At 37.6% G+C, this 25,670-nt stretch overlaps 2 protein-coding genes across 7 annotated transcripts in view; one reads left to right on the top strand and one right to left on the bottom strand.

Annotated features, from left to right (window-relative positions):
• The window catches only part of LOC108969839 (unconventional myosin-XVIIIa), a 111,817-nt gene that overhangs the window by 36,721 nt on the left and 49,426 nt on the right, over window positions 1-25,670 (top strand). For all 6 annotated transcript variants that reach the window (XM_018934834.1, XM_018934818.1, XM_018934826.1 and 3 more), the window contains 6 exons: window positions 7,473-7,907; window positions 8,204-8,390; window positions 10,082-10,248; window positions 10,317-10,629; window positions 10,692-11,881; window positions 11,946-12,143. In XM_018934834.1, coding sequence (XP_018790379.1) covers window positions 7,473-7,907; window positions 8,204-8,390; window positions 10,082-10,248; window positions 10,317-10,629; window positions 10,692-11,881; window positions 11,946-12,143 — 2,490 coding nt within the window. The remainder of the gene's footprint in view (window positions 1-7,472; window positions 7,908-8,203; window positions 8,391-10,081; window positions 10,249-10,316; window positions 10,630-10,691; window positions 11,882-11,945; window positions 12,144-25,670) is intronic.
• Window positions 14,500-18,131, bottom strand: LOC108969916 (phospholipase A1 member A). The gene is given in 4 exon segments (XM_018934930.1): window positions 14,500-15,929; window positions 17,408-17,447; window positions 17,450-17,632; window positions 17,710-18,131. Coding segments are annotated over 4 exon segments (1,164 nt in total). The 5' UTR covers window positions 17,759-18,131; the 3' UTR covers window positions 14,500-15,037.

Raw genomic sequence — 25,670 nt, 5'->3', positions numbered from 1 at the left:
AGATTGGGTTGGCAAAGAGAACTTTGCATTGAACTCATTTCTGCTTACTTAGGCCTAAGGGTCAAATATTTCTAAATTGTCAACCTTTTGTATTTGCAGGAAATCGAGTCCGAAATTGAATATCAGTCAGTTGCAAAGATTTTGTCATAGGTGCTCGACAAGTCTCTTCATTTTTCACGTTTCAAACGAGGAAGATAATGTAAAAGTTAGAGTAAAAACAGGGTTAGCTTTTTTATATAATATCTCGTTAATAGAACCCTGGAGATTTCTAACTACCTGTTTGCCTTAATGACGGAGTAATTTATGAATACGCTTGCGTCGTAACCTTTCCCTACGAATTCAAAAGGCATAATATTAATAGACCCTAATAATATTTTGAGTAAGCGCTTTAAATGATTACTTACTAGATAAAAGTAAAGAAAAAACAAATTTGCATAAACTCTGTTGCGTCTTCCAAGATGAACTGTTAAAAAACCAAGCGCGAACTAAAAAGTCCACTGATTTATTAAGTCGCCCTCGTGTGTTAACATGATTTACCTAAATAGAACTCGATGCAAACTTGCTGTTGTTGTTTTTTACTTCCTTTGCGGCATGACACCCTACTCGTGTTCGGTCGCTGTGTCTGTCCAAATTGTTTGTTGCGGAAGTTTTCATTTACTTTATGGCCATAAGTTCTTCCTTCGGAATTATGAATATGCAGATACTCGCACAAGAAGAGTTTGACTCCAACAAGTACCCAACAATACTACAATTGCTAAGCAAACAATGAAAAAGTTAAGCTATATGTGGTTATTGTGCACAAAAAAAAAAAAAAAAAAAAAACTTTGAATGAAAATACTTCTTTCCCTGTTGTGGCGTTTCTCTGTAGTCGACGCGCTTTGCCATTTGACGTGACTGCGTTGTTGTTGTTGTTGTCACTCGCTTGTTATTGTAATAAATACAACATGTTGTTGACATGTACTCAACGTGAATTGTGCGTCAAGTTGGTGCGAAGTGAGTAAAACCATGCCAAGAGCTGCTGGCGACGACAGCGACGTCGGTGTCGCATGTTGATCGCACTCGCCTTCCTCGGAGTGTTGTTGATTGCTGACGCTGCCGTTGACGTGGACGTCATTGTAGGTGCTGCTTATGACGCAGAGGGTGTAAACGTCTGAGGCTGAGGCTCGTGGGGTGTTGCATTATTGTTGTTACTATTCTTTTTGTAAGTAAGAATGTGTGATTAATTATCGGTATTGCGCCAATGTTCATTACAACTATTTGCCACTGCTCCGCACGCCCTGTTCCGCCTTTTTACCTATACATACATACATATGTACATATATTGCATTGGCTTTTATTGCTGTTGTCTTTGGCTTGAGTCATTGACCTGCGTCGCGTTTATAACTGCACAACTCGCACAAAGCACACTGCCGCGCTGTTGCGCTGCCTCGCTCGTGGCAGTTGTAGGTGCCTTCATGTGTGTGTGTTTGTATTTAAGCACGCATAACATATAAACATGGTTGCAATATTTATTAGGGCCTCGGCGCACAAGTGCGTTTGTGCGCATACGTGCCGCTAATGGCTTTGCCAGACTATCGTATGCTTTTTTATTCGAGTTTACGCATGCACACACACACACAAACGCTTTGGTGTGTTCAACTCCCTTCGGGCGGTCGTGCGCCTAAGCACCTTTGAATACTACTTCCAGCAGCGCTGGTCTGCTTGAGCGCATTATCGTTAGTTATAATAAAAATAAAATAAAAACATACAGAAACAACAAAATCTCCTCCACCATCGCATAGGCGCCTTCGTTGCACCGTTGTTTTTATTTACTATACGTATCTTTGCACTTTCTCCCTTCAACTTAATTCATCATTTTGCTTAGTTCATCGCGCTGGCGATTTCAAGTGACAAATGCGTATTTTTTTTATTTTAACAAATAAATCATTTTGACTTGCACTTTGCACCTGCAGACCAATTTTTCGGCTTTTCAAATGATTTGTTGTTTTTATTATGTTTTATTATCCAAATTAATTAAGTTAAAGTAAATCACAAACACGAATTATGAATTATCAAAGTTTGCATTTTTTCTCCATTCGGAGTAATTAACCGCAAAAGCGAAAGTGCTCAGGTTTCATATAGCCTGGGGCTTAATGTCTGTCAAAGTACTTCAATGTTTTCTGTTTAAGTGTTAGTTGTATGACCTTCTCAACTGTTTCGTTTTAAAATTGGTTCTTTTTTCAATGAAATACAAAAAAATATTAGAAGTATTCGTATGCAAATGGGGAGGGACGGTAAGCAGCTTACGTTATACATAGTGCGTTCCTAAGTAAACAGGACTTAAAAAAAAAAACATAACAAATGGCTCTTTCGGCAAAATCAATTTATTGATGAATTCATGCACAGTTTCGATGGAATTTGCGGTGATCACAGATTTTGATTGGCACACATGTTGAACGTCATTATGTGCACTCTGCTACGGGATAGGCAATCATTGCCATAAACTTGTTTCATCAATTAAAACGTTTCGGTAAAAGTTTTACCAATTTTAAAACAAAATTTTATGTTGGCTCTTTGTTCGAAGCTCGTTTTCGCACCGATAATACAAACATACTAACACCTACAACGCAATAACTTCACTTTCAATCAATCAAATGTCGTGAAATTCTCACTGAAAAATCGATAAAGATACCAGATTCTAACGCACCATTCGACATATAGATGGCACTACCAGAGGGAGCTAGATTCAAGAAGTTCCTGTTCCTGTTTACTTTGGAATCTTATTTCAGTTCTCTATTTTCCTTTTGTAATCAAAAAACTAGAGGGAAAATGCAGCTTCAAAAAACCATTGAGGGGGTATTTAAATCGAACACTTGTTGTGTTACAGTATTTTTCCAGTCCTCGAAACACTTTAAGCACTTTTTTGGATGGCCTTCGTCTCTTTAAGATAATTTTGTTTTATCTCTTCGATAGATTGAACATGGGTTCCACGGAGCGGCTACAAAATATTTTGGGTAACAAAAAAAAATTAGGCGGAGCCAAATCGGTGGTTTTTGGCTTTACATTCGATCCCAGTCGAACTCCTTTGGAAAAAACTTCAGTTTTATCGGGATGATTCGAGCAAGAACGCATCTCATACCCAAAAATCCATCAAAATCATTCGAACGGACTCTCTTACCATCGCTCTAAGGCTTGCCTGCAACATATCCATTCACTTTTTTAATATTTTCATCAGAAAGTCGTCCGGAATGAGACATGTCTTCAACGATCTCTAGACCGTCTTCGGATTCTTTGTACCACTCGTAGGCTTGTGTTTTTTTTTTAATTTAAGCACAGTAAGCATTTTCCAACCTTTGCAATGTCTTCGCACACGAAAATTGGTTTGAAATACAAAATTTGAGAGAAATTCTTTGTTCGATATTTTTATCCATTGTATCGCAACGCACTACTCCTATTTAGCATTGTAATTAACGACAGTCCTACCAACTTAGCAAAATACACGTTTTTATCATTTACGCGGAGAATTTAATTATGGTACAATTTCCTGGTGCTTTTTTGTCCCAATATATAAAAAGTAATCTTAGCGTCGCCCCGTAACATTTTTAATTATTTGTTTGAAAATTTTCTTTAGATCTTTTTCTTAAAACTGAGAAACACTCTTTCATCCGCACAAAGTGTTTGTCATCACCTGTCTGCTGAAAGTGAGTGCTGGTGTCAGCCGAAGTACTCGTGTCATTCATCATTTCTTTGTCACTTGTGTAATATACATAGTGCAAGTGGATGGCACAATACTTAGTACATAATTAAAGGATACATTCATCATTTTGTTTTTTCTATTAATAAACTACTAAGAAAAAATGCTCCTTCTAAGTTTTTTATGTTATTTAAAATATTACACAACACTTTTCAAAACTTAAAAGATATTAATTTAAAAAATAGTTAAAGATTACTTAGAATTATACTAATAATATGTTATCACTTTCAAATTTTAGTTAGATGTATAGTATCTTTGAAAATTTCCTTCAATTTTCAGAGTTTACCTCTCTTTGACTGAATCAGTATTGAGTATTTGTTAGTATTTTGTTGTTATTTTAGCAATATTAATCCCTCTACAAGTTTTAGGAAATACTGCTGAAATGACAACCCTTCTCCAATTATACAATATATTCATTATTTTTTGTCAGGACGCTTACAATTGAAACTTATGAAAAGCACGATAAACGCCATCAAGATTCAGAAGCATAAGAAGTTTTATTCAAATGTCAAATTAATGCTCTTGTCAGAAATAAGCATTTAAATCCAAGAATTCTTAGACCGTCTAATTGATAATTTTATCCAAGATGTGTAATCTAATTGACGAATAAGGCTAGGTCCAGTATTTCATCATTCCAAACCATATTAAGAAAGAATTTTGCATCGAAAGAGAAGTTATTTATGGCGATCAGAAACCATATTATACGCAAGATGCTACTAATAATACTAACTGAAGCTAAATGAGTGATAAAACATCTTTTTTCCTAAGAAAGTATTTTTCATTACCTATCAAACAGTAGTGACAAATGGTTCAGGCAATCGAAACTCGACTTTAAAAAGGAAAGAAAAACATAATATACTGATGTATACAGTTCCAAAACTCTTAGGAATGCAATAAATTATTGTTTCCCCAGAATTACAAAGGAACAATCTTACAACATTCTTCCTACAAATTTGTGTTCAAAGCCGAGGCACGTACGATCTTACACGAAACAATAACACACTAAAATAGTCTGATAAATAGGAACTGTAATTTATTACGCCAGGCGCCTTCAACGCTAGTGATTAAAATACAATCATAGCTGTATTAAGGTAGGTACGCCGTTGAACTATGAACTTTGCATAAGTCCAAATGATATAGTATATACAATACCCCACAACTTACGGAGAGCCTCTGGCGGCTGCCTTGTTCAATACGAACAAGCAATGCGCACTAGAGCAAATTCATTCGAGGCAACACCACATATAAGTGCGAGTACATAGTACATTTACCGTTGTGTTGCGCCAATCACTTGAATTATTTACATATCCCGAATAGCAACATCGGCAACAACAATAGCAAACAACTGCAGCTTCTTGCATACATTTTTCTATTTTCGTCTAATAATTCGGTTTGTTGTTGGTTTGCATTGACTTGCGCTTAGTTCAGGTGAGCTCCCGGCCAAGTCAGTCAGACAGTGTGGTGGTAAGAGCGTGCGACAATCCGCCTGCGCTCGGTTGAAAGACGTTCAGGAGGATACCAACGTCAGGGCCTCATTTGTTATGATGGAATGCAGGCAGCAAAGGACTGTGAGGTGAATAGAAGCAGACGCCGTGTTACCTTCCACCACCCCTATATCGTGCGTTTGTATGTGTTGTTGAAGCTCTGATGACGCCTGCCGGCATCTTATGCCACGCAAATGCCACCAACTTCGTCACAGTTGCTCTATTCTTTAGCGTTGCAGCTGCTGCGGACGCGTTGCGCTCACTGCATTTCAACATCATTACACGCCGGCGAGTGTATATGCTTTATTTTTAGACATTTCTAAATTTGATTTCGTTTCTCAAATATTTTCCCAATTAGTTGCAGACATGAAATGTAAACAGAAGTGCGTCGGCAAAGTAAAGGCAATTTTTGGGTGTAAATAATACAAAAAGGTGAATGTGTGGTCAGGCCAGGCCGTCGCTGATTTGGGCAGTGAGGTGGACTATGTGGTCGCGGTAGGAGAGTAATGGTTGTGCAGTATTTTGGGGTAATCAGTATACGTTTGTGTGATGTTTTGGTCGCTATGAATTGGCAGCGTTATGGATGTCTTGCGGCCGTTAAGCAACTGGAAACAGTGTGCATAAAACTTTAAGTAATTATATTTGTATTAGGGTGAACGTGAAAGCTTACGTAGAGAGCAATTAGCTTACTTCCTTGGCCGGTTGTAAACACAAAAATTATTTATAACACAAAATTATCCATAAATTCTTTAGGAATATTCTGAAAACATGGAATTATTGGAAATAGTTTGTCGATTGAACCAGAACGAAGAAATGTGTTTCCATTCTAGAAATCTTGCCTGTTATTTCCATTCAACATTGAAAAGCTATTTCTTTATTTGCAGTAATCAATGTACGATTAGAATAGGTATATTTATGGAAGAGGAAATCCTTAAGCATCCTTGCCTAATGATATTGGAAGTATTCGAAAGTATAAATTAATTATTTTGTCGCTATAAATAGACTTCGAATTTGAATATTTCGAGAACAGCACCCGTTAAATATTTGCTCTGCTTGATAAATATTTAATCAATTTCCTCCATAAGCAGTATCGAAACGTGGAATAATAAATTTTTATTCCAAGTGAGACATTTTTGGTGATCCATACCACTGTGTTGAGTTGCTTGCTATTGCGGTTCTGTTGATGACGTCTTGATTGCTCGCTCGCACTGTGCCATTTTTAGATCTTTGTTGTGCTTGTAGCGTTTGTTGCAATCGCACACGTGAGGCCAAGAATAAACATCGAAGTACCCGAAATCACGACGAGATGTATAGACATGAACTTATATACATACATGTTGCAAGAGCAATTAAGAAGACGAATGCGTACCGGCGAAAAGCGACCAGATTTATGTGTTTGGGTGCAGCAAGCGTTTATTTACTCTATTCAAGGCAGCCTCGTGCAGTAAATACTTAGCTTTACTAGCTGAAATAATAAGAGGTTTTTCTATAACAAAATTAAAAAAAAAAAAAATTATTAAAGCTTGTTTGATTTCGTGGCATTTCATCCTTGGTCAAGTCGAAACTTATTTAAGGAACTCAATGGGTTCGCTAGCGTTTCTTTTCCTGCCTGTCGGCATGTGCTCACTTTAGTTCTTTAGTTTCTGAACTTTTAGTCATATATGAAGAGATAATCGAATAAATATGTTTTTTTTTTAAGGGAGAAAATGGCAAATACCAAATGTCTTTAAAGGTAAAAATGCAGTTCACGCAAGACGAAAATTATGTGATGTACGGAGAAACACATCTTACCGTATGCCAAAATTGGTTTGCAAAATTTCGTCCCGGCAATTTTGAGCTTGAGCCAATGTGCATGAAATAAAGTGGCTGGTCAATACAAATCGTTGAATAACAATAAAATATCGTGTTTAAATTGCATTGAAAAAACGAAATTGCTTTAAGGAAAGACCCAAAAGGCTAGTACACTTGCAAGTTGTATTTCATAGTGACACAAGTCCACAACGTCTGAAGATCCGTCGAAGAAGATTTATGAATTTGATCATAACACATAATGTCTAGGGCATATTTCGGCACATAATAAAACTAACCTATTCTCTACAAATACACCGTTGCATACTTTTAGGCACTGTTAACGATATCTGAAGAATGCAAAATTTTAAAAAATTGAACATTGAAAAAATTTTTTTGGAAAAAGTTAGATTTGATTTTTTTTTTTTAAATTATTAATAAGTTTTTATCGTATGTTTTCATTGCAGCCACGCCATGGCAACAACACCAGCAACGACTCCGCACACCCAGGCCTCGACAATGGCGCCGGCAATGATAATGCCGATGGTGATGCCGCCAACGCTGCGAATGCCGATGGCGAACGCGTTTGGCTGGTCCATCGTGGTGGCTTCTGCGCGGCCCTACGTCTACCCCAGTCAAGCGTGCAACGTGAAAATCACAAAGTCACCATTCGCCTGCTGCATAATGGCATCGAAATGATGGTCGACGAGGATGACATCGAGAAGCAGAACTCAACAGCGCTCGATCTGGTCGAGGATATTTGCGACCTGAAGCAATTGAATGAGGCGTCTGTGTTGCATTGCTTGCGTCAACGTTTCGCCAGTAATTTGATACACACGAAGGCGGGCCCCACGCTGCTCGTTGTCAATCCAATGGCACCGCTATCGCTCTACTCGGAAAAGGTACGTATGCGTTTTGCACTTATTGACGTCATACGAACGCCTAACGCCTTACAATCTGCTGGGCTTGTGGCTTAAGCGCGCGCTGATGCACGCTGTTGAGTGGCTACGGCTGGTTGGAGCATGTTTTGACCAGCCGCGCTGTTGCTGCAGCAGTTGGCGTAAGCGATAACATATTTGTGTTATACTTTTGCTATTTGTTGTCACCTTTGCATATCTGCAATTGAATTATATTTTGCGTTTATGGCAATTGTTGTTGTTGTTTTAATACTAATATTCGCCTTTGTTATTTATTGCAGGTTGTTTCCATGTTTCGCGGCTGCAAGACGGAGGATATGCCTCCGCATATCTATTCGCTGGCGCAGACCGCCTACAGGGCCATGTTGGAAACGCGTCGCGATCAAAGTCTAATATTCATGGGACGTTCTGGTTCTGGCAAGACGACAAGCTTCAAGCACGCCTTATACTATTTGGCGTTGGCCGCCGGTATGTAGCGCTCTCATTCACCTTGGGTGTGTGTGTGTGCATGTGTATGGATGTATATGGATGTACTCGTATTTATGCGTCTTGTCAGCAATTGTTGCCTTTTTAGTTGCAACATTGCGCGCTTGCGCTGGCGCATGGGAGGGGGATGTGCAAACGCGTGGTTGGCGAGCTGGTTTATTGCGTTGTTGGATGTTTGCCCGATGTGGGCCGCTTACCAATCGGAACGCATAGCATTTGGTGCTCTCTTATAGTGCAGACTAGCTGACTGGCAGGCTGCCTGGCAGAGTAACTGCATTATTGCCTCAAAGCGCGACAGTGAATTTAAGTTTAAATATTTTTGTTGTTTTTTTTTCATGGTGTGGTAATTAATTCTGTTTACCTAACGCCAATTTGCATGCCAATTCAATTTTTTTTTTATTTAGATTTATGGAGGTTTTCTTTGTACAGGGTGATCCATTTAGAGATTTCTTTTAAAAATTCTAACTCTATTGCTAACTTCGCTGAAACTTGTTATTAACTAAAATACCCTGGATACATCATATGAAATTTAAATATAAATATGTAACTGTTAAAATTTCTATTACAATACCGGTCTTTGTGACATACATATAATGAGTATCATGACCCGTTTTACTGCTGGAACCCAAGCTTTTCTAACTTCAAGTCTTGAAATATAGCTTATCATTCTTCTGTAACACTTATAGTTGACTAAAGTGGCCTTTACCTCAACATTTCTGTCGCCCTTTCTTCGAATCGGTTGCTATGTTGTTCTGAAGACAAATATATAAAAAATTCTTTTATTGTGTCTGTTATGATATCTTATTGTGTGTGGGCGCATGCGCACGAAAATTCCACCATAAAAAGCTTACCAATAGTACTTTGTATATCGTTAGTCATTTCTTGCATTTGAGGTCAGCTTTAATTACTCTGCATGCACTGCACCCACAATTGAGCCACACACGAAAAGTGTTCATGCTACTTAAGCTCAGCAACAATAATCGTTTCGAAGCTTGAGGCAGGAGGCTAAACACATATTGTTTCAATATTTTCATACAAAATAAAGACAGAGTAGTTTTACAGCAAAAATAAAAAAAGTAAATATATGTCGAATGCTGAAATACTTATATATATGTAACTTGCTTTGATTTCGTTAAAAACTTCGAGTTGAGTTTGAGTATGATTAAAGATAGGAAAATAATTGGAATGCCATTTTTAAATCTATAATTCAATATTCGATCAGTATTTTTTGCAATTATTTTTTCAAATATTTTTTTACTTACTTTTTTTTTTTTATAAATAATTCGATTGCTTATGAAAAATTATTATTGCTTATTGCTTTATGAAAAATGTATGTTTTGTTAGGTTAGTGCAGTATTTTAAACTCGAGTTTATTGCTGTTTTTGTATGAAGTACTTCTTAACAATGAGTTTACAATTTTTTCACTCAACTCTTCCAACATAGTTATATTTTCGAGTTTATAGAAATACAACTCGGTTTTACACCAAAATTCGATGTAATGGTTACCTAATTGTTTTTATTAACAAGTACTTATTTTTAAACTACAGGCCAGTTATCCATTAAAATTTGGTATATGATTGCCAAACCTGTTAATTTTATGCTTATAATTGAATGCTGAAATCAATGAAAATTTTATCTTATTTATATTCATATGGTTGCACATCTTATTCTAGGCTCCTATAATAACTTTCTCAACGCCGAGAAAGTCAACTCCATCAACATCATATTGGAAGCATTTGGCAATACAAAGACATGCCTCAATGCGAATGCAACGCGCTTTACACAGCTGTTGAGTTTAGACTTCGATCAAAGTGGGCAAATCGCCTCCGCTTCGGTGCAAGTAAGAAATATATTGTTAAATAAATAATCGAATCGTCATCATAATCTAATTCGTTTTTCCCCAAATAGGTGCTGTTGCCAGAGCGACAACGCGCTGGGCGACGTCAACCCAACGATCATAGTTTCCACATAATGGGACGTCTGCTCGCTGGCGCCGAAGGATTGCTGCAGAAGGAGCTGCATCTGGACAACATTTCAGCAGCGGATAATCATCCCTTCGTTTCGCTCTCACATAAATTGGAAGAGCGTCATCGCGCCGCCGCCGAATTCATGCGCACGACGCAAGCTTTGGAAACGTTAAATATTGAAGCGAAAGCGGTACGTGGCATTTGGAGCATCTTGGCGGCTATTTATCATCTTGGATTGGCAGGCGTCACAAGGCGTAAGTGTGGAATTTTATTTGCTAAATTTTCTGTAATTGATATAACAACTGTTTTCGTGCAGTTAATGCTGGACCAGCTTCTCGCGTACAGTTTGCAAATCCATCAGCCGCACGTAGAACTGCTAGCCTACTCGGCGTTTCTATGGAGGATTTAACAGCTGCTGCTTTCAATGCAACATCATCTGGTGGTGGTGGTGGCACAAGCCCTTCTAAATCGCCTAATGATAGTAGTGAGCAGGCTTGGGAATCACTGGAAGCACTCGCCGTCGGTCTCTATTCCGAGGCGTTGGCTGCCGTGGTGGCGCTTATAAATAAAGCAATCTGCACTTCGGCGCATACTATAGCTTCCATTATGCTTGTGGACACACCGGGCTTTCAGAATCCCGCCAGCTGTGGTTTGCAAACGGGTGCCACTCTCTCTGATTTACGTCACAATTACCTACAAGAGCGTTTACAGTTGCTTTTTCATCATACCACATTGGTGGCGCCGCGTGACCGCTATGCGCAGGAACTAGTCGAGATCGATACGGAAGGCATGTCGGAAACAAATCCCGGTCCGTTAGTATCGCTCATCGATAAGGCGCCACAAAATCATGTCGTACGCTCCTCACAACGTGATTTGCGCGAGCATGATCGTCGCGGTCTGCTCTGGCTGCTCGATGAGGAGTCCATGTACCCCAACTGCAATGATGATACATTCCTGGAGCGCTTATTTACGCATTATGGCGATCGTGAACATCAGACTTTGTTGCGCAAATGCGCCGGCCCCAAACAGTTTGTGTTGCAACATTTGCAGGGCACCAATCCGGTGTTGTACACTGTCGACGGTTGGGTGCGGCATAGCCGTGAGCACCCTGCCATACGCAATGCTGTAACACTGCTACAAGATAGCTCACGTGACGAGATAAGTCGTCTGTATATTGGTTCGCTAACACGTGGCGCGGGTGGCATTGTATTTTGCGGCTCTATTGCCGGCCTCGAAGGCACACAATCGCTACGTCGCGTCTCGAGCATACGTCGTTCGTTCACCTCTGCCGGTGTAAAACGTAATTCCATAATGTTGCAAGTGAAATTCACTGTCGACGGCATCATCGATACGCTACGCCGCACAGGCACCCACTTCGTACACTGTTACATGTTGAAGCACAATGCCGGCCAACATAGTAGCTACTCGTCGAGCGGTTCGCCTAACGCGGCTGCATTGCAGTCGAGCTGCGAGGACATGGTTAATATTCCTTTGTTACGTAGTCAGGTGAGTGTGCGCGTATGTTCGTTTGTTGTTTTACTTTTGCTTACATTTATTTRTTTTGCTGCAGTTGCGTGGCTCGCAAGTGCTCGAGGCGGCACGCTTACATCGTTTGGGCTTCCCAGAATCAGTTCCTTTGGTAGAGTTTGTACGTCGCTTTGGTTTATTGGCTGCCGTTGATTCTGCCACTGCCAAGGACATAACGGTCGAACAAATTTTAGCCGCTAATGAAGTAGATACAGCTACATACCGTATCGGACCTAGTCAAGTAAGTGCAAGTTTTTTATTTTTTCATCGAGTTAGCAAAGGAAACTGTTGGTGTAAAACATTTTTTCCGTTAGTATAATATGCTACAAACAACTATATTTGTAATACTATGCTTTTTACTTTTTGATATATAATTTCACATCTGTGTCTCAGCCTTATTTAACTCTCGCTTTTCAACCATTTTGTATTGTTTTATTTATATTATTCTTTGCTAAAGCAAAAAGCTAAAATTGTTTGAAATTCAAAAATTCTTCACGATATACAAATTTAGAGTGCTTTTAGGCGCTGAGTATGTCATCGAGATATGAAAGCTATTTTTTTATGTAATCAAAAAAGTTAGTTTGAAAGTCGGATAGATTTAAATAATTCACATAATAAAAATAGAAGTTGCCTTAGTTTTCATTAACCATCTTTAACCAGTTTGTTTGGTTAAATATATTTGAAAATTTAAAAACATTTTTAGCAAAAACGAGATAAATGCAGGTAGAAAACTTTTATCGAAACATTTGATAAAATTCAATATTGTCTTTTAAATAAATATTTTTTTCCAATATATTTAAGGGGTTAACACTATTAACAAAGAAATGCTGAAATTTGTGGAAAAAATTATTTTAAACTCATAGTAAAGCCATAGACCCTTGGAAAAAACATGCGCTTGCGTTGGTAGGATAACTCCTTACAGGACCATCTTCTTCTTCTTGATTGGCGTAGACACCGCTTACGCGATTATAGCCGAGTTAACAACAGCGCGCCAGTCGTTTCTTCTTTTCGCTACGTGGCGTCAATTGGATATTCCAAGCGTAGCCAGGTCCTTCTCCACTTGGTCCTTCCAACGGAGTGGAGGTCTTCCTCTTCCTCTGCTTCCCCCGGCGGGTACAGCNTTGGCGTAGACACCGCTTACGCGATTATAGCCGAGTTAACAACAGCGCGCCAGTCGTTTCTTCTTTTCGCTACGTGGCGCCAATTGGATATTCCACGCGTAGCCAGGTCCTTCTACACTTGGTCTTCCAACGGAGTGGAGGTCCTCCTCTTCCTCTGCTTCCCCCGGCGAGTACTACGTGGAATACTTTCAGAGCTGGAGTGTTTTCGTCCAACCGGACAACATGACCTAGCCAGCGTAGCCGCTGTCTTTTAATTCGCTGAACTATGTCAATGTCGTCGTATATCTCGTACTGCTTATCGTTCCATCGAATGCGATATTCGCCGTGGCCCACGCGCAAAGGACCATAAATCTTTCGCAGAACTTTTCTCTCGAAAACTCGCAACGTCGACTCATCTGTTGYTGACATCGTCCAAGCCTCTGCACCATATAGCAGGACGGGAATTATGAGTGACTTATAGAGTTTGGTTTTTGTTTGTCGAGAGATTACTTTGCTTCTCAATTGGCTACTCAGTCCGAAGTAGCACCTGTTGGCAAGAGTTATCAAAAGTGGGGTCTCTCATCCGAGGCTATTGTTGCGTTGTCATTAGGGTGGTTTTTTTACGTGGCGAGTCCCAAACCCAGCGCACAACCCTATGCAGGGAATGTTTCGCCTTCTCACTTTAGCTCACCTTCAAACGGATGTTCTTCGGCTACCCAGAGGATACTTGGTCAAGGACCGGAAGTCGTGAGCTGCTTGAGTCATATGTAAAAGAATCGTTTCTGGCCCCTCTCAAGTGAATGGCGATCAGAAAACTTTCCTCACTTGCGTGAACTTCTACACATGACTCCATCCTTCATCCATCTAAAGTGAAAAAATACGAGTTTTAATTAAAGCCTTAACTTAGAACTTGGAAGAAGGAAAAAAACTGGAAATTGAATTATTGGCAGACATTTTTACAAAAGAAATGAAAATTTCGCGATATTTTTTTTTTCAAATAGTTGTAATTGAAAAAATCCTTCGTCCAAGTTTTTAAGAGGTGTATCGAATGAGAAGTTCTAGAAAAATTTTGTTAACCGACTTCAAAAAGACAGTTTCGATGAAAACGCATCGAATTAAAAATTTAGACAATATTGATGATGTTGTAGAATTTAATAAGGCAATAAATTTAATTTGTGAAACCCGTAAACCTATGCAACCCCTTAATATAGTTGTATGTATAAATTAACTTTGTGTTACCTCTGCACATCTTTATACTCTACTGTTTAATTTTCTTTAGAATTGCTTACATATCTCAAAAAGTGTATTATTCACACTCATGATTACTATCTGAACAACCTCACAAAGTTCCCAAGAAACTTCTTTTTGAGCATCTAGTAAGCTTGATTGTTTAGCCTCAATAGGAACTAATACAAGAAACAATTATTTTTAAAGTTTTAACTATATTATTTTAATTTATTGTCTTTCTTAACAATAAACATTGTTGTATTCCTAAAATCTATTATTATATTCAAATTTATAGAGCAAATTACATATGATTGCAGTATTTTTTATACATATTTACAACAACATCTGTATGCCAGATATTTCGCTTTTAAAGCGTTTTTTGTATTGAAAGTTAATTTCTGAACTCATGCAACAAAAATTTTGTAAAATATGCATATACGTGTTCTTATACCTATGTATGTATGTACATAACCTCMATTATGTGGAAACGCAACTTACATAATTAAACCAAATTACAAGTGGTAGCAATTAAAATTTGTTATCATTTATAAATAAACAATTTAATTCGGCATATTAAGTGCCACTCACAAAAGCAATTTTTACCGTTATTTGTTCTTATTCTTATAAACAACTTAATACATATGTACTTATGATTCTTTTGCACGCAATCCAATCATAGTTCTTGCTGTGGCACGTTAACACCACTAACTGACAACTTCACGCTACCACACACACAACTTTTGCATACATATCACTAGCAATCAATTGCCTGCCACTGACTTTGCTTACTAATTGCTCGCTGTTACGCTCAGTTGTGCCATTTCGTCAACAGATTGCCGACGAATTTATTACTCAAAAAGCTGCTGTGCAAGTATTTGGCTGGCCCAGCGCGTTTAATGCGCACCGTTTCGCCGTAGCCAAATGGCTGCGGCTTAGAACGCGTGCTCAGATAGAAGGTGCCGTTTTTTGGCACAGCCGGTTCACCTCCCATAAATACGGTCATCGGACATTCACCTGTCTTGGCGGCATTTGTGCAGCCACAATCCCATTCTTCCAGCAGAATACGACTATTGCTGAAAAGACCGCAGCCGTTGCATCGTCTGCACTGTGTGGCACCGAAGGCGCGTGGCTGTCTCAACGATTCCGCAAAGTAATACAAGGCCGCAAAATGATCGCATGCGAAATCAAATTCAGCCGCCGTTGCATTCGGACAGTGTGGCTGGCCTAGACCCCAATTGACAAAGAATGCCGCCTGTGTAAGTTTCGTGCTCGGATTGCCCAGCAGCGCAATGTCCGTGTGTATGGATTCCGTGTAAATGGCATCGTTCGGTGCCAAACGTTTATCTTCGCCGAGCGGCAACTGCACAAGGCCGGCCGGGTCGAGCGCATAGATGGCGCCGTAACGTTGCGGTCGTAATTGTTTACCCGCTAGGCCAGCTATATGCGCCCCGGCGCTATGACCCACCAAATATATGCTTTCGTAGGGGACGCCACTTACTAGATGCAAAAATTGTGTGAATTCCAGCAAATTTGTGGCGATTTCATGCAATTGACGGCTAATGCGTCTATAGCTAATATCCATCGATATGGCACTCCAATCAAGCATTATTACATTGAATTTGCCCGCCGCTAAGTAGGCATCCTTGATGGCTGCGTTCGAACATGAGGTGCTCTTGCCGGTCCAACCGTGTATGGAGATTCTGAAAGGAAAAGCGTATGGTTTAATTGAGACACTAAATTAGGCGGAAAGAAGCATGTATCTATGCATAGCGTGTCTAGTTTATAAATTATACAAGCAAGTACCTATATTTGCATATAAAATTACATATCTCATAGGGATCGTCTCAGTGTGAACCTCCGAAAAATCACTGATTTTGACGATTTTTTTAATGTTGAAATTAATCATAATACAAAATTATTTTTTTTTATGTTTAATTATTGGGTGTATAATTGTGAAAGATAATAATAAATGAAAAGTATAAAAGGATCCTGTACGATGTACACAAAAAAAAAAAAAAAAATCGATTTCTCGAAAATTTCACACAGAGACGATCTTGTAATAATATATTTCTATACTCTTTACTCTTGCAACCTGTTATAGAGTATATGAGTTTTGTTCATCTCACGGTTTTATGATGAGACATACTTGTAGACGTATTTCTTCGCAAATAAGTTAAGCCGAGTCCATTAATCGAAAACTAGCAATTGACACCTCTCAGCTAAATGATTTACTGTAATGAACCACTTAAGCTATAATCATCAAATTCGCCCGTTAACTTCCCATATAACGGTACTATTAAAAACTGCTAAAAGTGCGGTAAATCAATAACTAAATATTCCAGGAACATACAATTATACATCCTAGATGGTAAGAGAAGGCTTTATGAGATCTGCGATAAAAACTGAGCCGAAACCTAAATTCAGTACGTGGCATTCTTCATACATTCCTATGTCACACTGCAAAAATGGGTGAAATCGGACTACAACTATGCCTACTTCCCTTATAGCACAATTTGAAATTCCATTTGATTCTTTCACTTCTTAATGTACAAATCAAGAAGCAATAAACATAACGAGATAAAACTTTGCACAAATAATGCATTTAGGGTATGCCACACTATAATCAAAAATTGTTCAAATGGACCCAAAACTGTACAAATCATTAGGTACCGAATAAGTAGACCCCGCAAGCTACAGTTGACTTTTGACCGAAAGTTTCGGTTCAAAGAGAATCCTTTCCTGAAAATAGTATATTTGTGTATCAAAAATACGTTGAATCAGGTCAATACTCGTACTTCTCTGAGCTCCTAGATTTTCGAAATTCGCGATGACTTTATACCGCATACATACATATATATGTATATCGGCCAATATGTGTGTTTCTGAAAATGCTCATGACAGTGTAGCTTTGATGGTGAATGAAATAGATGAAATTTTGGCTAGTGCCCATATAACTACATATATCAGAATTTTCGAACATCCGACAGACTTTGCTCTACATGATTCTTGTTTGTATGTGAGCTACCTTAATGAACAGTAACGGTTTCCACCTAAACATATTTCCCTTGCTTTGATTCCTGCAAGCTGAAGAAGTATAAGATGTTCGCTCGCAACCAAGCTTAGCCCTTACTTACTTTCACTTAAGTTTTTCTTATTTATGTTCACACCATTTACGCACCTAACCGGCAATTTGGCATTGAAAAACGACGCACGCAGCACAAAACTTGCGCCTTATAAGGATTCTGTGGCGTGTAGAGCTCGTAACGTACGCGTTTGATGCGCGACGCACGCCACGAAGGATCCAGCTGTGCGCGCATTTCATTCGTTAAAATCTCGCGTACAGCGCTCGATATTAAAATATCACAATTGCCGCGTTCATAGGAGAATTTCGAATTCGCCAGTGCTGAAGAAAAGAAGATGTGAAAATGATAATAACTCTGTATTATTTGTTGTTGCATTTTTACTATTTCTAATGCTCACCACAAAGGATCGTGAACACAAATGTAAACACTGTTAAATTTTGTGACATTTTGGTTTTTTTACTAATTAAAAAATAAATAAAATTAACACAGTTTGAAAGCCAGTGTAGTACTTTGCTTTCACCAATTATTTGTTTATCTTTTTAAGCACTAAATCACTCTCATCACATAAAGCTAAATGCACTGTAACTCTAAATAAATCTTTTCGTCAGCACATCAGGCTGGCCGGGCTTGTGTTCCTGCCTGATTTACGTAAGAGCTAATTGATTGCGCGTTATTACGATTTAGTACAGAGTTTAGCAAAGCAGCATTCAAGCTATTCAAGCGGCCAAAAGTCGAAAGCAGGCAACCACTTCGTCACACGTTCTGACGCTAAATGCGGCCCGATAACGGACGCAGGCTCAGTTTAAAGAACACTGCTACCAGCTGGCGATCGGCTGACTTACAACTTCGTCAACTTAGTATGTTGCTTTTTCACTTTTCAGAACGTTGTTTCATTTCGGCGATGGTTTTTTATTTTTCTTCTGGCTGTAAGATTGCCAATTAATTCGTTTTGCTGGCGCGAAAAATCACAAAAAACTGGTAGTGTGTGACAAGACGGCTGCGACGCTTTGGAGGTCGTAAAGGCAGTGACACGCGAGTTTTTATACCCAAACGTAAGAACAACGCTACATTTCAACAGAATAACTTATAGACAGCTTTTCTAACAATTCAACCTGGTTAACTTTTTGGATCTGCTACAGTAGTTTTATATATTAGTAAAACCAATTTTTGAAGGCCCAGAACATCTTCACTTACTTATATTCATTTTTGTTATTTTCTTGACGATGAGCTGCTGAATGGGTACTAAAGAGTAGAAGAGGTAGTAGAAAGTCTGTATCAGGTAACGTTCTTCGGTTATACTATTGAAGAAAGAGAACTGTTGGATTTCTTAAGATCTAATAGATRTAATAAATAAATAAATGATATTTTTTAGAGCGCAATACTCTTATGAGGGTTTAGTGATGTTTTGGGTATAATTGCTTATCTAGGGTGTATGTTTGCGCTTCAGAATCAGAAATTCTATATCAATATAGTCCAAGATATCTTCTTCGTCGCAGTTACTTAGATGGTATAATAATAGTTACCTTGACAGCTTTTCATACGAATTTAGTAGTACCTTGTTTGTAAGTTCTCTGAAGTTATACATAAGAAGTTGTGTCGAATTCTTCATTTATATTTGCACACCTCATTAAGTACTTTGCGCAGTACAGTTATTAGATGTGCCGGTTCAAAACTTGAAAAATAATATATTTGTACTTGATTCTTAAGAAGAAATTATCTTTGAAATTAACCCCAACTTTTAGGTAGAGGGCACGATTTTCAACAGTTGGAAAAGTTGGAAAATACTGTACCAAATGAAATAAGTAACAAAAAATAATCTAAAATATGTAATTCAAATCCCAAACTACCTTTACCTATATATTTAAAATTTACCTACCTTTGTCCCGAATTCTAACGAACTTAAAAGTTTGTTCTATTTCATTTGTTTACATTAATTTATAACCTAGTTTCTGTACCTCACATACATATATATGTATATCTGAATGTATAATTAACTTACTGTACCAGTGTTGTGTTCATCTTTGATCTCATTAAAATATAGTGTTTCACAATATTTGGCATATTTTTATGAAAAGTCTGAGATGATGTGAGCAGATGAAATGTTGTTGCTTATAACATAAGTTCGAGCAACTATCTTTGAGTTTAGGCATAATCAAGTTTATTCTTTTTTCTTGTGATAATTATAAACATTTGTATTTGGTTTCTTTCCAGTTTTCATTAAACTAGTTTTTTTGTTTTGGTTATGAAGTAATTTTTGAAAAGTTGAATAAATTGATACATCGAAGAAATTTGATAAATTCATCATGTCTAATTAGAAGTTTTTCTATTCATATGTTATATTTATTATTTTTTTATTAATTCATTTTATATACGGTTTCGACAAATATTAAAACTTTAAATTATTTTTTTTTAATTTATAAGAAATAAATTAATGTATTATAACGGGACAAAGATATGTTCATAATCGAACTCATCAAAAATATGGGGGGCATTCAAAAACCACATTCGTTTCAAAACCATTTCAAATATATTTTTATTTACATATATTGAAGTATCCAGAAAACAACCGACAAGCTAAGGAACGCCTTATTTTAAAGCACTGGTTTTGAATTATTCACCTTAAGGCGCCAATCAATTCTCTGTCATTTATTGAGCATTTAATATTCTGTGCATAATTCTTGACTATTTGAAAACGAGCGTGAAAATTTCTGAAATAGCTAAACACGATTGCGTTTACAAATTATGCCCCCTAGAAAATTGCAGTTTACTATTTCTCTGTAAATATACTAAATCAAGATTAAGTTGTATAAACTCAGCTAAAGATATTAATGGAACATGAATTGAACAAAATAAGAATAAAAATACTAAATAAGCGAAACAATGTAATAAATTTTTGAAACAGTTAAATATTAAAAAATAAACTAAATATAAATGTTAATAAAGAAATAATTTTAAAAAATTATGAAAAAAAATATCAAAAATTACAAAAAAAAAATTAATATTTTGAAAAATAAATTATAATCGAAAATAAAAAGCAATTAATTACAATTTCTAATGGAAGTATCAACTAAAAATTTAAAATGTAAAATAAAGCTCTTTTATAGAATCGTTTGTATTTGTGAAATGTATAATAGCTTTGTTGCAACCGAAGTTAAAGTTTTTATTGTTATTTCGTGTACATACTTTTGCATACGAGCGCCTATTTTTTTTTAATTGCTATTTTATTAACCGATCGTTAAAGCGAAGACCAGCCAAAACCTTCTTGTATCGCAGAATTTGTTTAATGGATGGCTAAGAATTTCAATTGATTTTATTGCATGTCTTCAAGTTACTTGCATACCAACCTATGTATATACACATATCCAAATAAATAGGTATTATATACACATATATAAACATTGTAAATTCCATACATTATTTGTCTGTGCCATTGTCCATCTGTGCCAGCAAATATTTTCAAAGAATTGTCGCCCAACGAGCAATTTGTGGCAACCAGCAACATTTATTGCTGCCTGACAGCAACTTTGTTATTGTCCAATACAGGCACGCCATTAATGGCCAGCATTGCGAAAAAAATAATAGATAATACAACTTAATTCTAACATACTGAAAATTCTTAATATTATTTACGAGTATACTTCGCAAGCTGCTTTCTTTTGTTAGACTGCCGGATTAAAAATCGTCAGTCAGCAAAAGCGAGTGTTTAATGTTTAGTAAAGTTTCAAACCATGTCCCTCGCATAGTATCGAATAAGCCCCGCTATTTCATTCGGGGTTGCTCGGGGTTAAGTTTTCGTCCTCAATTCATAATAGTACACCTAAATGCTATTATTTTTTCCTGTTATACTAGTAAAGAGACATTCCTTCAAAGTTCACGCGTCGAGGGAAAAGTGAAGATGTAATTGAAAAACCAAAACTGATGACACTGAGTATCGGACAATATTGAATATAGAGAAGGTAACAAAGATACCATGAATATTGACGTAGAAGTAGATTTCCGAACAGGATTTCAAACGATCGATTTACATGTCACAACAAAACGAGGCTCTCCAACATTCAACAGTTGGATACATGTGTACTCAGAACAACAGAACTCTGTGAAGATTAAGATTGCTTACTTATTGTAAATTTTGGCCGACATTTTATTTCGTAGCAAATTTTTTGCGTGTACCACCGCATAATCTTGTTACAATGGCATGACTCGCATGAAATTTGGCCTTGCATGCCCCGTTGAAAGTGTTTGTCTTATTTGCTTCATTTGCCATCATTGGTTACACTTCTCTTAAAGTTGCACATCTGGACACCAGAATCTTAGATCTAACACGTAGCTACTGTAGTTTAGCGGTGGGCAGTTGCTCATTCAGTTGCTGTGTCATTTTCGTGACATTTGTCGGTGTGCCATGGCGATGGCGTTCTACTCAATGGATGCACAATATGCATTTACTTTTTATAACCGTCGCAAATATGCGGCTCAGAGTTTGTGAAATGTTATTTCTTCAATCTTACGAGAAAAAATTCGATCCAAATACAAGTATTTGTTTTAATTATATTCTTCTCTTGTCTCTAATGTTTTCTTTTATTTGATTGTATTTAATTTTTCGCTTTTGCTTGATTTGCATGTAAAACTTCAACGTAGTTAAAGCTAACAATTAATGCAATAAACTAATTTTATAAACTTAATAATTGCTTGGCACTTAGAAGAGAAAACTCCAATTTATTTTAATTTCGGATTTTGTTGTTGACCTTTTTCAGCCTTTTTCGCTGTAATAAAGTCAAGTATGTTTTCCTTTCCCGACATTACCCATTTTTTGTTTACTCATCCTTATTGAATTAAGCGCATAAAATATTCAATAATTAACTGAACCAACCACATAATTAAGTTGCTCAGTAATGCAATGAAACTGTTCACTTCCTGTCTAAAAAGTTTTAAGAGATCATTGCTAAGTAAGTAGCTCGTCCAAGCATTTCTTGTTTTTGTACTTACAATACCTTTTTGACGTCATATTTACCGTTCCACTAGTTGAACGCTCGCTCTCTCTCTTTTCCCCACTCTCAATTCATACCGTTTTGTCATTATTCGGCCGAGCACGATCGGCGTGTGCCAACCATTCAGTCGGTCGGACAGACAACCCGTTCCCAACAACTTTCACGGTCAAGTTCACATTCACAATACGTGTAACAACAATGCCAACAATACCAGCAATTATTCGCTGCAAATCACTGACTACATCTTGTGAATATGAGATTACAACTTCACATTCACTGATCAGCAACCATTGCTGAAGACACCGAGGCAAAACAGAAGCGCTTATGCTTAATTCATTCGATTCTGCATCGCCAAGGGGATACAAAACTGTTCGTGTCTTCGTTAAACTTGTGGACATTCACTTTGCGCTGCGCGACATTTCGTTGTTGCCACAAAGAGTCACGGGAGATAATCAAAATACTTAACGCAAACATGAAACATGGAAATATGCGTTTTTTAATGATTTTAATTGCAACAAATTTGCACGTTATTAAAATTGTTTTTGTTGCAACCATCCCATGAGAAGACTAAGTAATATACTGGCGACTTCGTGAATAATAAGGTTCAATTCGCACTCAAATTACTTATTTCGAAAAATATGGTTTTTATTTTCTAAAATTTAGTTCAGACGCGTCGTTTTTCTCTTTTTTTCTTGAAAGTTTGTACAGAAAGTATCGCGGTTTTCTTAACAAAAATTTCCATATTAGCTTCTCTTCTTTTTCTGACGTTTATTCAAATGTATTCAATTTCGTAGCGTTGTATACCGCCTCAAAATTTGTATCAAAACTTTTCGTTGCGACGACTTCTTTTTGGAAATCTGAATCATTTGCCTCTCTTTAATATTTCATTCAACTGATTCGCTTGAAAGAGGCTTTCTTTTATCGATTACCCAGAGGATCCATTTTTCAGAAATAAGGTATACTCAGTCCTTTAAAAGGAAGTTTTATTATTATCAATACCTTTACTTTTCCATAATTCATATTATCTGAAGCGACCTGTTGGGTAACCAGTAGACAGTTACTCTAGCAGCAGAGTTGCATTTTCATTTTTAAATATACTCTCCGAAATTGGGACATACATACACATATATAGAATTAAAATTTTGTAGACAGTTATCACTTATCTTAAACACAGATGGGCTTTAAGCATTAATGTCAACTCCGTTCGATGCTCGTTTAAACTTGTTGATAAGATTACGTGCAAATGCTTCAATGTCAGTTTTATTTTTGGGAGCGTGTTGTAAAACAAGGAAGTGTGATATCACGTTCGTTGAAGTAATAAAAGTACTTATGCAATATTTTGGGTAATAAGAGTAGATATTAAATATAATAAGTTGATACAGAAAAAGAAAAAACAAAAACCACATTAATTTGAAACATCGCAACTTATCGAAAAAGTTATGTAAGTATTTTTAATATTTGCAGTATTATTTGTTATAAATTAAAGTTCTGTCCAAATTTGAGCTCAGTACCAAAAATGATCAGCAAATGAGCAGAAAATACTCAGGAGATTCCATTTTATCAGGTTCTATGAAATTCCGATTTCTCTAGACCTTCAAGACTGAGTTTTTTAATCTTTTGTCTTTTATTTATCTCTTGATCAAGCTATAATCTATAATAGCGCTGGAAAAGCAACACAAAACCCCGCTCGATATTCCGAAAGCAACCTTCAACTAAACATGTCGTCCCCCCTTGCAGGCTTTCATACGGGTTGCTTATCGCAACTTCCACATGATCTACTCTACTTTTGTGTAGAGATAGATGTAACTTGACAACATTGATGCCACACACTCCCATTCAACAAAGCCCGAATACCCTGTGCAATTGCATACAAAAAAAAAACTCACTACGAATGCGTCACTGATGTTGTTTTTTGCAACATGATCTCCAGCATCGTCAGCAACAGCGCTCGCACGCAAGCAACAACAAAGCACAAGCTGAGCCATATATTTTCCATTGTCGAACAACATAATTAGCCGGTGACCGTGGCCACCCAGCTCAAGTGTTCCACTAAACTTTAGTCTTGCTTTTCCTGCTCAACTACAACCAACGGTGCCGGTGCTGTGCTTGAGCAAGCGTCCGGCGTGAGTTTTCCTGTGCACTCACATTACCAGATGCCGCAACGAAAGTAAATCGCGTAAGTCCGCTTTCCATTTCGTTGTGAAGCGTGCGCGTTCAAACTGTTGTAGCGTTATTTCCTCTGGCCGCGATTCGCTACGGCTTTGAGAGCTTTCTTTGCAAAAGTTGATGTTTTAATTGAAAGTGATTATGTTAAAGCCAATTATTGATAGGCGGCACATAAAGCGCGCGCGCGTCTGCCCATTAGATGGGTGAGCCAAATACAAATGTTTAGCTGTGTAACAAGCTGGGCGGCAACGCGTAGGCCACCTGTTGCATGTGTAGTTATTAGTTATAGTGTTTTTGGTTACAAAAACAAAAACGTGTAAAATACTTTGAAAAAAGCGAAAATATTGAAATTCCGCGAGGATGTGCTACCGCGCCGTCGCCTTCTCTCGGCGGCTGTTTTTTGTGTTGTTGTAAATTAAATATTATTAAAAATTAATTGCCATTTAATTAAAACAGACACTTGAATGATAAACGGCGTCGAACATTTGTCAGCCGCTTAAATGTTGCTATTGCAGCTGTTGTGCTCCTTACTGAATTTCCATCTCGATCGTTGTTTTTGTGTAAAAATGTCTTCCATCTGCCATCAATGGTTGTTGTACAGCAATATATGCACTAGAAATGCGCGCGCATAGCCGTCGCAGTGACACCTTGGCGCAGGCAACTGATGTGTGTGTGATTGCTGGACGTTTGGGCGGTGATGGAGTTGGACTGGAACGCGCCTCTGCAGCTGTTATTGCCAATGATGAGTTTATCTTTGCCGCCGCACACATTTGCGCCGCCGACACGAATGACACACATTTCGATTTCATGTTGGGCCGAGAGTTTTTCAACATTTTCTTACAATTGTGCGCGCACCGCGATGTGGCACGCGAGGTGTGGCATTTGCTGCTATTGCTCTATGGCTTGATAAGCGTCTTGCTGATGAGTAAGCATGTAGGTAACGCAAATGTTATTTGAAAATTGTAGATAAAAGTGAAAAAATTGTGGTTGCTGCATGTTCTGGAATGCAGTGAGCTAAATTCCAGAAAAAAATGTTAATTATAAATGTACGAGGGTGGTCCAATAACACCAGTTTACAGTCATTTTGCGATTTTGATGTTAGAGGTTGTATCTTGCTAACTCTGGTTTCTGATTTTTTGTGTTGCAGTCATGGGGTTAAATCCAATTTACTAAAATGACAAAAAAAGGATATCTTAGCACATCAGTC

Source organism: Bactrocera latifrons, unplaced genomic scaffold (genome assembly GCF_001853355.1).
Source record: "Bactrocera latifrons isolate USDA-ARS-PBARC rearing strain unplaced genomic scaffold, ASM185335v1 scaffold_106, whole genome shotgun sequence".
In the NCBI taxonomy this organism is placed as follows: domain Eukaryota; kingdom Metazoa; phylum Arthropoda; class Insecta; order Diptera; family Tephritidae; genus Bactrocera; species Bactrocera latifrons.
This window is presented reverse-complemented; position numbering and strand designations above follow the sequence as displayed.